Source organism: Chiloscyllium plagiosum, unplaced genomic scaffold, assembly GCF_037043375.1.
Source record: "Chiloscyllium plagiosum isolate Xiang-an unplaced genomic scaffold, Cpla_swu_hap1 HiC_scaffold_39, whole genome shotgun sequence".
In the NCBI taxonomy this organism is placed as follows: domain Eukaryota; kingdom Metazoa; phylum Chordata; class Chondrichthyes; order Orectolobiformes; family Hemiscylliidae; genus Chiloscyllium; species Chiloscyllium plagiosum.
Window position 1 is genome coordinate 8,018,469 of NW_028270177.1, and position 15,884 is coordinate 8,034,352.

A 15,884-nucleotide genomic window follows, 5' to 3' on the forward strand; every position below is an offset into this window, starting at 1 on the left:
ACTTTGCGCTACCACTCATCTTAGTGTCATCCCCAAACTTTGACACACTACCTTCACATTCAATAGCAGTACTATCTTCAATTTCCTCTAATATTAACATCCTGGAAGCCATCATTGACCAACCACATAAACACAGGAGCTACAAGAGTAGCTTGGAGTCTGGGAATTCTGCAGTGGGTAACTCATCCCCTGGCATTTGAAGCCTTTCCACCATCCAAGATGGTACTGCTATTGAATTGTGGCATGCATGTTACTTATCCCTTTTCTCTGGAGTTTCAAATAGAACTGAACGCTATGAAAACATCCTCACTTCTAATGGAGGATAGGTGATTAATGAAGCGGCTAAAGATGGTTGAACTTAGGAATCTGTCATGAGGAACTCCACATCGATACCTAGGAGTGAGATTGGCCTTCAAAAGCACAACTGTCTTCCTTTGCGATAATCACAATTTCAGCTGGTAGAGAGTCTGATTCCCTTAAATTCAGTTTTCCTCAGCTCTTTGATGTCAAGCCTGTGTTAATGTCACACTGGCTGAACTCAGGATGTGAGTCGTTATTGTATCCAAGTTTATCCGAGCCTGAATTGAACTCTGAAGCTGAGTGGTTCTGGTAGAACCCGAGCTGAGCATCAGTATTGCAAAATAGTTACACTGCTGATGATACCATCATTTTGCTAATAGCTGAGAATAAGTTGATGCAAGGTAATTGTTTAGGTTGCATTTCTCCTGATTTTTTTGTGGACATGGTATACATCAGAAATTTTACACTTAGCTAATAGATGCCAATGTTGTAGCAGCCCTGGAACAATCTAATGAGATATATTAGATTAATTCCAGAGATGAAAGGCTTGTCTAATGTCGAGAGATTGAGTAGTTTAGACCTACACTCACTACAATTCAGAGGGACGAGAGGAGATCTAATCAAGTATGTAAGATGCTGTAGAGATTGACAAAGCAAACATCAGGTCGGTGTTTTCCCCTTGAAAAATCTAGAATGAAAGGTCACAGTTTTAGGAGAAGGGGTAGCAAATATAAAGCAGATATGTGGAGGAATTCACTGTCCTGATAACAGTGGATTCCAGTGCACTGTATACATTTTATGAGGAAATAGATTTCTAAATAGTAATGGGAGGAATGTGGAAATGAGGTCAAGATGAAACAAACCAGAAACTGCTGGAAAAACTCAGCAGGTCTGGCGGCATTTGTGGAAATAAATCAAAACAGAAGATGAGATCAGCCATGAATATATTAAATGGCAGAGCAAGCTCAAGAATCTGAATTGCCTACTCCTGCTACTAGTTCATACATTCTTATGTACAGCTATTTCTGGAACACAAGCCTTCAACCAGGATAATGTCTGGGTCTATTGTCTTTTCTGTTCAGTGCTTACGACCATTTCCTGACATCACATGGAGTAGATCAATTCGACTGATGGTTGGTATTTATAATGCAAACCCTTGAAGAAACCAAATTTGATCATTCACTCAGCATTTTTGCATTAATTTAGTAGGCTCAGCCTTGATTTCAGATGGGGCGTATCATCTTCCTCTTGGTTGTTTAATTGACTACTGCCATTCACAACTGGATGCAGAGGTTCAGATTCATGTCTCTTAGTTCTGTCTATATTTAACATGTATGTATTCCTGTGTTGTAACCTTACCAGTTTGAAATTGTATTTTTAGTTACACTTGGTGCTTGTCTTTAGCATGTTAATCCCTCTGTGATAAATAATTCCAGATTCACTATCCTTTGAGAGAAAATTCCTCATCATCTCTGCCTTAAATGTGCAACCATTTATTGTGAAATTATATCCTCTGGTCCTTGAATCTCCAACAATGGGAAGCCTCATCTCCACAACTACCCTGTTAAGTCTAGTAAGAACATTGTTTCTTTCGATAATGTTACCTCTCATTTTTCTAACTTCCAGTAAGTGCAGGCCCAACCTATTCCATCTGTGGCCTGATAGTGCTTTTTATAGTTTGAGCATAGCCTCTCTCCTTTTCTGTTCCATCTTCTTTGAAATAAAGGCCAACAGATTCTAGATAAGAGTGGTGCTGGAAAAGCACAGCAGTTCAGGCAGCATCCGAGGAGCAGGGAAATCGACATTTCGGGCAAAAGCTCTTCATTTTCATTGTTAGTCAGCCTTTCATTCATGCTTATATGCTACCTTCAACACCATAGGCTTTTATCTTATTAAGTAGTCTAAAAGTGTTCTACCTTATCAAACATCTTCTGAAAATCCAAGTATATTACATCCAATCCTTCCCCTTTACCGATCTTGCTTGTTACTGCCTCAAAGTTTAGCAGAATATAGCTACTGCTGATGGCATTCAGTCCTGTTGGAAGCCCAGTTTTCAGATTTTTCTGCATTTATCCTATTTTGCACAATGGTGGTACGAACAGTTTGATGGATGGTATCCTCGATATGAAGAAGGCATGAAATCCACGGCTTCAGTGAGGAATAATTTGCATGTTAGACTCAGCTGTTGTCTGGATCTAGTGCCTAAATTGATGCCACTGTTCTGTCTGTAGTGATTGTAAGGAGCTTAACCTGGTGAACCTCATAGAATAGGAGTTCCCTGATTGAGGATGTTAATCTAGTCAGGGAGCCGTGGCTGACGGATATAAACAGGAGTGTCAGAGATTCTGTTCACTCTGAGAACTGGCTCTCAGGAAGCTGGATCAATAACAAGGGTTCTCCATGTGTAAATAAAGGGTGATTTGGTGATGGGATACCCGGCCTCGATGGAACTAATTCAGTGGTGATGACAGAGAAGCATGCTACTGAAGAAATTCACTCGTAACAGTCCTCTTTGAGTTAGGGATAAACATTTCTGGCATCAAGCTGTTATTTGGGAAGCTTGACTCATTCGATCCTGCCAGTATGTGGAAAGAATGTGTTTTTTTTTCCAGGAAAATGAGATTGGGACAGATGAAAAGCAACGAGCAATTCTCCTGACAACTTGTGGACCTGTAGCTTATTTGGTTATTAGGGAGCCTAGCTTTCCCAGAGGTACCATGTACTAAAATCTTTAAGAGTTGACGGAGTTACGACCCCAAGCCGCCTCTAGTTTTGAGATGTTACTGGTTTTACTAAGCAATTCCCGAGCCAAGAGAACCGTATCGGGATTTTTGACGAGGTTAAGACAATTGGCAGAGGCATCTGACTTTGGTTTAACTATTAATGAGATACTGAGAGACCGTTTGTTATGTAGGATTAATGCTGTAACGAAGCTAAAGCGCCTACTAGCTTAAGCCCAACTAAATTTCGAACAGGCAATACAAACTGCTTCATCATTTGAAAATGTGGCAAGTGGAACATATGAGTTGAAGGATATTCCAATTGAAGTGGACACGCTCAGCAGTCCGACTGTGCTTGGGGAGCACCACTTGATATAGCTTCATTCAGGACATGTCATGAACAGAGGTCAGCCCACTGCAAAACCCCAAAACACAGCCATTTTCTTCAGGATCCAGGTTGGCAGGCCATTGTAATTACTGCCAGTATATGGACTTGAGGTAGCAAAAGAGTCCCTCTTGACTTAAATTGAATAAGAGAAATCTTAGGCTGGTAGCCAGGAGAATACACACTCTGGAAAGCCTACCTACATCTGGTTTAGAACAGTTACGTTGCTTAGCAATATCCAAATCAAAACCAATCAAAATCAGCATGTCTTAAATGGTCACTGAGTTCTGATGGAGGTTTTTACCAGCACAGCTGTATCAGTGATAGCAGAACCAGTCTTTAACAAACTTTGCTTTGGATCCAGCCCTTACATTTGTGCAAGACTTTGACTAGACTGAGAGCCTGTACAGATTAAGGGTCTCTTCTGAGAAGCAGCTGATTCAGTTTCCACTGACTGTAGTAAAAGGCTCATGGCCAAGCTTGATGGGGCAAAATTGGTTGAGAAAGATTCACCTAGAATGGCTGCACTTTTTTCAATTGGAAAATGGCTGCCTGAGTGACGTCCTAATTAATTACTTAGAAGTTATTCAGGAAGGTCTCGGAACTATCAAAGGAGTCAAAGCCACCTTGTATGTTGCCCAGGAAGCAGTTTCATAGTTCTGCAAGGCCCACCCAGTGCCATTTGCCTTACATGCAAAAGTAGAGACATCAGGCAGAAGGCTGGAAACTAGTCCAGTTTGCAGGATGGGCAGCACTGGTTGTAACTATTGTGAAGCCTGTTGGGTCGTTTACCTTTGTATGGATTTTGTAAACTGCTTCTCGCAGCTGGAAAAATACACAGTCCCTTACATAGAAGTTTTATACGCAAAGCCGGCAGGGAGGCTGTCCATCATGAAGCTGAACATAAGCCATATGTGAACTTGCGATTGGATGAGGATTCCCAGAAATATATGACAATTATTATCCATAAGGGATTGTACCAATACACGAGACTGATTTGTGGTATCCTCAACCTGTGCCATTTTTCAGCAGACAATGGAGAATATTTCACAAGGTCTACCCCAGGTTGCCACATATCTCAATTATAAAGATAAAAGGATAAAAGGGAAGATTAATAAGAAGCATTTAGAGAACTTGGATGTAGTCCTTAGATGATTCCCCCAGACAGGCATACGCCTTAGAAGGGAAAAATGTATGTTCCAGGTACCCCAAATGACCTACTTGGACTACAGAGTCAGCAAGACTGGATTACACCTATTGCAAGATAAAGTGAGAGCGATAAAAGGTGCTTGGTTCCCTTGTCCATGTCGGAGCATAGTTCTTTGCTTTGGCTGATGAATCATTGCAGATAGTTCAGCCATAACCTGGCCTACATCCTGTCACCTTTGCATCAACACTTTAAAAGGGTCAGCTTGAAAAGGTGACAAAGCCAAGCTAAAGCTTTCAGGGAAGTGAAACAGCTATCATCCTCTGTGATTTTGGCACACTATAATCCGAATCAAAATCTGTATTGACATGTGATGCCACTGAGTATGGCATTGGGGTCATAGCTCATAGGTGGGTCAATGGAGACAAACTCCCAATAGTGAAAGCATCCAGGATTTTGGTTAATGCAGAGCGCAAATACTTCCAGATAGAGAAAGAAGGTTTGGTTGTCGTATTTGGAATCAGGGTGTTCCACCAATATCTTTTCGGATGTAAATTTGTAATAATAATGGACAGCAAACCCTTGCTAGGCCTACTTAAAGAGGACAAGGCAGTGCTGCCCACAGATTCAGATTGAATTCAGCATTGGGCTCTCATACTAAGTGTGTATAATTACCAGTTGGAGCACTGTCTAGGTGGCAAAGTAGCAAAAGTGGATGCATTGAGCCATCTCCTGCTGACAGATGCACCACCAGTAGTACTACCATTGGAAGAGTCCATAATGCTTTTGAATTTTCAGGACACACTTCCATTCACAGCTGACGATGTCAGACTTTGAATGCAGAAAGATTTGGTCCTGGCAAAATTGAAACAGCTGGTGGTGATGGGGGAAACCAAAGGGCCGGCACAGCCAGAATTGAAATCTTTTTGAACCCGAGAGACCAGATCACAATAGAAAGTGTCATATTATTATGAGAAGCAAGAGTGATTGTCCCGAGTAAAGGTCACAGCCAGATACAAGCTGAACTCCACTAGGGCCATTCATGGGTTTCCAAAATAATTTCTGGCCAACCTCTTTATGTCTGGTGGCCAGGATTGGATGCAGACACAGTTGCGTTGGTGGCACAGTGCTCAGCGGGCCAACAAGGACAAAAATTACTGCCAGTAGCTGTTGGGAATGACCCTGGACCCAGTGACACTTCAACTATGCAGGTCCTTTCACGGGCTCAATGTTCTTAGTCATTGTGGACACCCACTCAAAATGGCTAAATGTGCATAAAGTTGATTTGTCAAACAAGGAGATGACAATAGAAAAAACTGCGCGCATCATGGAAGACTTCATCACAGAGAATGAACCATCATTTACAAGCAGGGAATTTGAGTATTCCATACAAGGACAGCACTATACCTTCCATAATCCAGTGGTCTGGCAGACAGAAAGAGTAGTCCAAACTTTGAAGGCAGGCTCAAAGAAACCACCTACAGCTTAACTAAATACCAACCTGTCCTGGTTCCTATTTGATTATAAGACCATCCCTCATGCAATTACAGGGACAGTTGCAGCAATGTGGCTAATGAAGAGAAGACCCAGCCATTCCCATGAATGTTGATGAGCTGCTGGCTGTAATTATTGTCCTTGTAGGCATTCTGGACACTGTCCCATCAATGCAGCTATGTCTGTATCCAGTTCTGGACACCAGCCATAACTTCTCACTAGCATCTTTATTTTAGAGACTCCTGGATGACCAGTGGAGAAGACTTTGCACCAGGTTAACTCTGATCTTTCCAGACTTCGGAGTGGGGGAGGGGGGGGTTAGTGGGGTTAGTGAGAAGGCATATAAGAATGTCTCCCCTAAGCGAGAGAGACAGTATACTTCAGGAAATTAAGTTTGATGTGGGAACCATGGGAATATCCCTGCATGGGTAAGAGACATGGTTGACCCGAGGTCAGGTCTAGTGACATATAAAGTTTGGGTAGGTGCGGCGGTCCTGAATAAGCATGTGGACCATATGAAAACTGCAAACTCACAAACGGTCTGGAAGCAAACCGTACCCAACTCCTCAGTTGCCTTTTTGACTGTTCTGAAACCTGTGGGTTCTCCCTCTCCTTTGTGCATTGAAGATACCTTGGAATCTGAGGTGGACATGCCAGATATTGCCACCTTGACACCTTTGCTGCCTGAAGAATGAATTTCTTCCGAGATGCTCCCGGCATAAGGGGCAAGTAACTGCGCATTATATGTCACCTGTATCAGAGGCAGAGTTGGAGGAACCTGACCTGGTGTTAAAACACCCCAGGAGGAGCTACAAAAAAAAACCCACCAATGCCATCGGACTCGAAGTTGGGCAGGATGTCATGATTGTAACAATGTCAGTTCCATGGACTTCAAAGAATATGAGTTCCCTGATTGGGTTATAATCTAGTCCAGTCAGGGAGCCCAGACTAGCAAATATAAATAGGAGTGTCAGACATCCTGTTCACTCAGAGAACTGGCTCTGAGGAAGCTGGGTCAGTATCATGGACTCTCCACACCTAAATGAAGATGACTTGGTGATGGGATACTGGTGAGAAATCATTTCACTGTCCATTTCATTTGAATTAATTGTAGTATTTTGATATGACTGATAGACTAGTGAAGCCATTTCAATAGCCAGTTAAGAGTCAACCATATCGCTATGGGTCTAGAGTCACATGAACTGGGCCAAGTAAAGATAATAGGTTTCTTTCAGTAAAGCTCAATGGTGAACCACTTGGAATTCTATAATAATCTAGTAGCTTCGTAGTGAATCTCATGGCTGAAGCTAACTTTTGATCCTGATTTATTCAGTCAACTAAATTTAATTTCTGTGAGGTATGATTTGACCTCATGTCTCCAGTTTGTGTCCATGCCTGTAATTTGCTAATTCAGTAACATGATTTTCTTGTCATAAATCACAATAATGGCTTTTTGGGCTCTTCAAAGGACAATTAAGGTAAAAATGCATTTGTGTTGGACTGAAGTCGTTGGTAGTATTATTTCCGACAAAGACATTAGTAAACTAATTAATTTTTGTAACAATTCTACAATTTCATGGTCTCTCTTCCTGATTCCAAATTTTAATTTCCAGATATTGACAGTTGGACTCTCATTTTGGAACTACCTTCATGGCATTTCATCTCTGGATTATTAGTCTAAATTTCTGGATTATTAGATCATAAATAAATGCACCTTGTTTGCCAAATGACCATTATTATTGTTATTATTGCACTCCTGCTGCCTGAATTACTTGTTCACAAGATCCAACTTCCCTCTATTTATCTTGTCAATCCATATCTCTGCGAAGTAATTTTTTTGATGTTTTCGATAGATGCCAAGTTTACACATAAAACTGTTGCGTCAGGGAGTCAGTGATTTTGTTTCTTTTTTTAACTGTCCCCCCCGCCCCCGTCCCCCTCATACACAAGCTATTTGACATAATATGAACATTCCTTGATAATGACACATGTAATAGAAATAGTGCTGGTTCTGTGCGATTAAACCCATTGGGCAGATTGAAATTATAGAAATATTAACATGGAATGATATTATTTCCCCCATGTGTATTCTGTCTCTACAGGGGACCTACTTAGTTTAATCCTCCCTTACTCATATTCTATGCTGTCTTACATAACTATATAGTGCCAAGTTCAAATATAAGTCTCCGTATCCAATTTTTAAAAAATTTGCATATTCTGCTATCATTTTTATGAAATGCTCCAGGTGTTCAGTAGTGATGTCATTCTAAATGCCTGGAGTCTGGGAGGCATGCTAGCCTGACCTTTCTACTTTGAGTGCTGCCACCCTTTAAAATACATATTTTTTTAAAATCTGTTTTTATCCTTCCCAATTTTATTTGGTCGAAGCTTTTATTGTGACATTGGCAGCATCCTTTATATTTGTGAAGAGAAAACCAAAATATTCACTTAATACTCAATTATGATCTCAGCCTTAAGAAGATGTTCTTGGTCTCTAAAGGCTCACCCAGCATTGATTATCATTTTACTGTTTAGATACTGTTGAATAACCTTTGGATTCCCCTTTATGCTATCTGCTAATGTGTACTTACGTACTCTTTTTGGCCCTTTATTTCCTTTTTCAGTACTCCTTTGAAGCTTTGTATTCATCTTGGTTTTCTACTCTGTTACAAACCTTACATCTATCAAAAGTATCCCTCTTCTGTATAATTCTAGTCTTTATAAGTCATCCAGGGTGCTCAAGCTTTGTGTGTCTTCCATTTCTCCCTTGTGTTAAATCTGAAATCAAATAACCTATTCAGCTCATTTACTGTTTTACCTTTTAATATTTCAAATCCTGGGTCACCTTCAATTTGAGTTTAAAAGCAACGAATGTTAGTTAGGGTTGTATATAAGAACTGATTTGGTGCCCCTCCAACTCAATTTTAATTTAATCCCTTCCCTTTCTTCCTAGTCTTCCCTGTTCTATTGGTGATGATTGTTCTCTTAATGAGTAACATGGGTGATTTGGCAATAGTTTTATTTTTAACATAAAAACTAGTTCCTCAAGGAGGAGGCAGTGGCATGGTGGCAATGTCACTGGATTAGCAATCCATAGACTGGACTGGATCACTAGGTTAATGTTCTAAGAGCTGTTGTAGTTCAATACAACATTTCTATTTTGGGCCAGAAGATGTGGGTTCAAATCTCAACTGCTCCAGAAGTGTGTTGGAACAATCCTGGACAGGTTGATGAATTAAAGAACAGAAATTGCTAGAGAAACTCAGCAGGGCTGGCAGCATCTGCGGAGAGAAAGCACCATTAACATTTCAGGACCAGTGATCCTTCTTAAGAACTGGGGTTAACTCTGCTTTCTCTCCACAGATGCTGCCAGACCTGCTGAGTTTCTCCACCAATTTCTTGGTTTTTGTTTTAGCTTTTTGGTATCTGTAGTTCTGTGAATTTTTTGATGAAACAAAGAACTGATTTCTCTCTTGTGGTATAAAGGCAGTGCCCATTTCTGAGTCAGAAGGTCTGGGTTCAAATTCTACTTGCCCAGATGTGTCTTAACATATCTGAACATTTTCATTAAAATAACTAGACCCAAGTCCTAGACTTTAACACAAATACTCACCTTGGTTGCCTTATCTTGCACTCTCAGTTTTAAGAAGAAACTGGCTTCTGTGGGCATCTTTGCAGAGGGTGGGTAGGAAGACCTCCTTGTGGTCCTGCTCCGGGGCCTGGCTAAAGTAGCCATCTAAAAGGTCATTTGTTACTGCCTGCCTCTCATCCATGGCTACATTCATGCCTGGGTGTCCAGCACCCTCAGAGTTATGACAGATAGGTGGGCACTGTGGGAAGTGAAATGTATTATCAACCCCTCCAATACTATTGTGATTTTAAATCCCCCCCTTGTTTCCCTACCTTTCTGATTTTTGATATTCTGACACTGCCTCTCGGGGGCAGTACATGTAATTTATTGCTCAGTTAGTTAACTGTGTTGATGAAACATGGAACTGGAAAGGCACAGCAGGTCAGACAGAATAGGAGGAGCAGGAAAGTCAACGTTTCAGGTGGGGACCCTTCATCAGGACTGGACACCCAGTCCTGATGAAGGGTTTCAACCCGAAACGTCAACTTTCCTGCTCCTCTGATGCTGTCTTACATGCTATGTCTTTCCAGCTCCACATTTTATCAACTCTGACTTCCAGCATCTGCAGTACTTACTATCTCCTCGTTAATTGTGTGAGTTGATAGTTTTAAAAAAAACTGGTTTCTACCTAATTGCAGACATTGGTTTGTAGAAGAAAAAAATGCTCTGTACTTATGCTGCAGAGAGAGTTGTGAATAAATCTGTGTAGAAAGCAGATTGACTTCTGTTGCTTCCTTTGCATGATTGATGTTTCCTAATTTATGATTACCTGCCAATCTTTGATTCCAGTCCAGTTAGGTCAAATTCCTCTTCTCTGAAACTTGCTTTCCTTCAATGAGTATTTTCACATTTGAATTTTCTTTGTTCTTTTCTGTAATTGCTTCAAACCTAATGACATTGTGATCACTAACCATACTTAAAATAAAAGTGATTAGAGTTAGGAACTAAGCTGTGAGTTCCTGTGAACTAGATTTAAATTTTGGATAGAGGAGGAATAGAATCAGCCACATTCTGATTGGATTTGGAAATCACATGCAAACATCACTGGATACCAATGTAAATATAACCTCTTTTCAGGAAAAGGTTTTGCAGAAGAAAGTTGACAGTGTTAAAGCTCCTCACTCTTCCATTTAACAATTGATTGCATATTGTTTTGCTTTTGATACTTCCAAAGAACTTAAAATGTAGTTTTGCACTTATTGGGTTACCCTTTTGCCCTTCATTACTGTTGATTATAGCCAATTATCGCTGTGTAATTGAATGGGGAAAACTGCTTTATTTAATCATATAACCTGAAGGTTAATGTAAATTAGGTTTTGAAGGTACTCTGTAGTGGGAGAACCTATAATTAAAACTGGTTGCATGTTTTCTCATCTTTCGTGTAAAACACCAGATCTAATTTGATTTTTTTTATCACTACCCAGGCATCCTATTCTCATTTTGATACTTTTAAGAATTCCCTTGCAAACATTTAATGTGTATTATTTGCCATTGTTTGGCTTGAAACAGAGTTGAATTTGACCCATTCCCTAGAAATCTGAGAACCTTTTATTTTGCTTCAGTATTTTTCCCCTTTAGGAAGAACAAACAAGTTAAATTCAGGCCAGCCTTAAATCATTTGATCTATTAATTTTACCATTGAAGAAATTATTTGTATTGTTGTCCATCCTCCTCCAGGTATAACAATAATACAAAAAAAACTGGAATCTGGTGATCCTTTTATTTGTAATTCTTGGCCTGTGAGCATTTTTATGCCATTTATATAAAAATGTCTTATGTGTGGTGTGTATTAAGAGTTGATATGGAGATATTTATTGAATGCCATGTAGATTCCCCATTAGAAACTTTACCTTTATTGTTTCTGCGGTACATTGGGGAGCAGATTTGTGACTGTGATTCAATCCTCACCTACTGGTTTCACACGAGGATGGTATAATTGGAGGGATCTGTACCATTCTTGCAAGAATGTATTGGCGAAAGCTACTTTGAATGTGTGATCTGCAACATGAGGAAACTAACTCCAAAACATTTTTTTTGTCAAATGGGAGCACACATTAAAGCCTTTCTAATTCAGACTATTGTTAAATTGAAGTGGAAATGTACTAAATCGGTTAGTTAGATTTTAGATTATAGTTCCAAAACATAACTCCTGAAGTGTTATTCCATTCCTTTTACAGCCTGAACGAATAGCAGGTGAACAGTATGGAATACATTCAGATGTGTGGAGCTTTGGGATCTCATTTATGGAGGTGAGCTAATATAATATATATCTTCCATCTTCTGGCATTTATTTACTAATTTTCCATTTCTTGTCAAAATGTTCTGATAAAGTTGTACATTATATTATCATTTGAATTCGAAGCTACAATTAAGTTAGATTTGTGATTTCATTTCTGGAAAGGTAATTGTTTTTAAAAAAAATCAGTAAGTAATTTGGAAAAGTGAACTGAAGCTATTATTTCCAAAAAAAACATGTGACCTAAGTTAAGTACCAAGCAGGATAAATGTGGTATTAATTGATTAAGTGTTTACAAAATTGAATTTTATGGCATGCTGAGAAAACAGACCAGGGGCCACTAGTGTTTTTTTTAAGCTTCAAAATCAGTTTTCAGTTCATGAGATCATTTTCACCCCTGCAGAAAGTGATGCTCTCCAGGCTATGAGTGTTTCTGTAGAAATTTTCAAGCTGTCAGAACAGAAAAGAAATTTAGATCATCAGACTGGAAAGACGTCTCTAGGCCATCAAAGCTAGACAGAGTCAGTTAAGAAATTAAAGAGGTACGATGGGGGCAACACTTCACTGGGATTGAGTATCAGTAAAGGGTATGGCTGGGAAATGGCTTGAATTTCTTTTGGTATTTCTGTTAAAATCTTTCTAAAGTGTCTTCTAAAGCTTAGTTTTTTGTGTAAAAAACCTGTGTTCTTTTGGCAACCTTATGTAAATATGCTTAGTGACTCGCCACCACGGTCACCAACTGCAGAAGTTTAACTTCTGATCTATCAAGCTATTCTGGGATCTGATGTATTCAGTATTGCAATCAGCTAAAATCATAATCATGTAAATTGGAGTTAAAATGGAGTTAGGAATGTAAGAACATCAAAAAAAAGAGCAAGAATGCATCATAGGACACTTCAATTTAGTGGTGTTGCATTTTCTAATTTGCTGAGGCTATTCTAGAATTCAGGTACTTTTGCAAAACCATATCAGTGTATCCACCATCTCTCAGCTGCCTCGTTTAGAACCCTGAGATATAGTCCATCAGGTCCTGTTAATTTGTTGTTGAGTGTTAATTTTTCTTTGACAAAAGATGGCAAATTAGGAGAGGGAAACAGAACATGAAGAGAGAGAACTGCTCATAAGAATAGCTGACATGGAAGCCAGAAAGGGAACTTGGCTAATCAGTATTTTAGTTGGAGTAGAGTTGAAGGGTCAGAATATGGACCTCACAGACAACCTGAGCTCCTTAAGATGTAATGAGATAAATGGATTTCAGTACTGCAGTGGTCTGATGGGATTTTAGAGTAGGGTTGTCTCAGTGGCCCGGGAGAAGGAAGGAAGATGGCAGATAAGCCGATTAGATGGTCACAATCTTAGTCTTCATGAGTTCCTTACACATATTGGTGGAAGAAAGTGAGGACTGCAGATGCAGATGACAGTCAGAGTCAAAAAATGTAGCATTGGAAAAGTACAACAGGTCAGGAGGATCTCAGGAGCAGGAGAGTTGTCATTTCAGGTATAAGCCTTTTTTTATGCCTGAAACATAGATTCTCCTGGTCCTTGGTTGCTGTCTGACATAGTGTGCTTTTCCAGCACCACATATATTGGTGGAAGACAGGTGAAGGAAATGTGGAAGAGAAGATTAAGAAATTAGTTTGTGATAGACAAAAGAAGCCAGTGGTTTCCTTTGCATTCCAGGTGATTCTGGAATAGAGTACAGTTTTGGAATTTCAGAGCAGTACTTAATAGTGTTTTATATAATCAAGCCAGATTTATTAGTGAAAGATTAAACTAACTGAATGCCATATCTGTTTAAGGCTGAATCCTTTAAACATAAGAGAATAGAGATGATGCCTCTTCTGGGCATTTGACTAGGGTGAGTGAAAATAATTTTTCATTGGGGTACTGGGGTGTCAAAACTATGGGTGATGGTGTTCTTGAGCAATCAGTAATGCAGAACTATTATGGTGAACAGAGGGTCAAGGCAAGACAGCAGGATTTGAAAGTGCAGTTGTGAGTTGAGAGAGTTTATTTTTAGAGGTGGACACCAAAGAATGTAGGATTGGAAGAGCGAAAGGTCTGTGAGTGGAGAGTGATACTGGAAAAGACAGTGATCCAAGCTGGTCTTATCTGCGATTGATATAGTTGTAGTCGCCTTTCAGTGTGAATCAGCAAGGTCTCGGGTAGCCATCAAAAGGCCTATGGCGTTTATATGGAGGGAGAGATTAAGAGTGGGCTCAGAGGGCATGAACGCCAAAAAGAGAGCATGTGATGAATTGAAGATTAAGAAATCACTCGGTGCAGGCTCTGAGGGAAGGTGGATGGTAAAAAATAAAGATTTTCAGTGTGACCTATGCAGCAAAATGAAATGCTCAGGGTGACTAAAGTGCCAGAGTAAGAGAAGATAAGAAGGGCTGATTACCTAGACCATTAGCATGGCAGTTTGAACAGGGCAACTGGTTGAAGGTATAACCAGAAATAAACAGCACTTCAGCAATTGATGTTGTCCCACTTGAACCATATTTCTCTCAATGCCATAATATTCCTCCAGTCATGCAAGATAAGCTCATGAATGAACTGAAATTCTGGAGGAAATCTTGGAGAAGGATATGGTGAAAGACAATACCTGACAGAGTCCCACAATGTCAGCAATGCATATAACAAGTTGAACAATGAGGAGAATTGTCAAGATTAACTCTGAGAACTCATTGAACATTGTGGCTGGTGACAGAGTAGGACAGGACAGTTCAGATTGCAGCTGCTAACGAGGCAGAGTGTGGTACCTCAATGGACCCTTCAGAGATGCCAAAAGAAAGATAAAAGAAGCAGTAGGCATATTTTTAATTGAGTCAAGCCTGGGAAGATAGCTGGAGAAGTACTGAAGAGATAAGGATTTGGGAGGTAAGAGTACCCGAGAACGTAGTAATGAAGACAAAGTAAGGATTCTAGGAGGCATAACAAGCAAAGTTTTAAAAATAAATGTGGAATGGAAATGGAACTAGAGGCTCAATTGAAATTCATGCCCTAAAGATGCTAAAAAACATGTCATTCAAACCCTAAAGATGCTAAAATAATTGTGGTAAGTTATAACTAATATATATATCGTAAATGTAATGAGGAAATAAGCAAGTAATATGAAGTTTACCCATAGATCTTTCATTGTTTGTAATGTTTGGCAGTAGTTCAAAACCTCCATTTGAAGCACACAGACGTATGTGGTTATCGATGGTGAATTTTGCATTGAGTTGTTTCTAATGTCTCAATTTATTGAGGGGCATTGAACCCTTCAGTTAAAAGAATCCTTGACTTCAGCTCACTGGTTTGCCTGTATATTTGCATTGAATATTGTACGTGATAATTCTGTGATATTATTCCATTCAACTGACAAAACATGGTGGTTATTAGTAATTTGGATGCTCTAATAGGACTCAATAAAGAACTCAACAGTTATATTTCTTTGTATATTCTGTAATATTCACATGTCAATTTATTTTGCACATTGCTGTCCATTGATGACTGAGTTCATATTCTTCTGAAACTAAATTAGGCAATTACAATCCGTCAGGCTAATAGATTGATTACAGTTCCTAGGCAAGAAATAGCCAGAAGTTCACCTTTGAAGTCTGTTTTCAACATATTTTTTGCCTTCATAAATCACGTTAAAGGAAGCATTTATTTAAAATACTAATTAATGTTAAGTGCCTATTTATGATCCTAAGGCAAGTTTCTGTTAACGATTTATAATTTCCACATACGTGCTGAAACTACATACAATTCAGTGATTTGATACTCAGGCTCAAAATGTCTGGTGTAAGTTGTGATTTATCCTTTTCAAATATCTTTGATTTCACAGTAGAACATGTGAAAAGCTCCACTGTTTTTATTACATTGAAATGATTCAGTTGAATGATTTATTCATTCAGATCATACATGTGCAGTAATTAAAAATCAAATAGAGAATATTTGTTCACAGAAATTGCTGGAAAAAC

The 15,884-nt window shown here is 39.3% G+C and overlaps 1 protein-coding gene across 9 annotated transcripts in view; it reads left to right on the forward strand.

Moving 5' to 3' along the window:
- map2k5 (mitogen-activated protein kinase kinase 5) overlaps nucleotides 1-15,884 on the forward strand; it is a 379,209-nt gene that overhangs the window by 254,068 nt on the left and 109,257 nt on the right. For all 9 annotated transcript variants that reach the window (XM_087981145.1, XM_087981146.1, XM_087981147.1 and 6 more), the window contains one exon: nucleotides 11,855-11,926. In XM_087981145.1, the coding sequence (XP_087837271.1) occupies nucleotides 11,855-11,926 (72 nt within the window). The remainder of the gene's footprint in view (nucleotides 1-11,854; nucleotides 11,927-15,884) is intronic.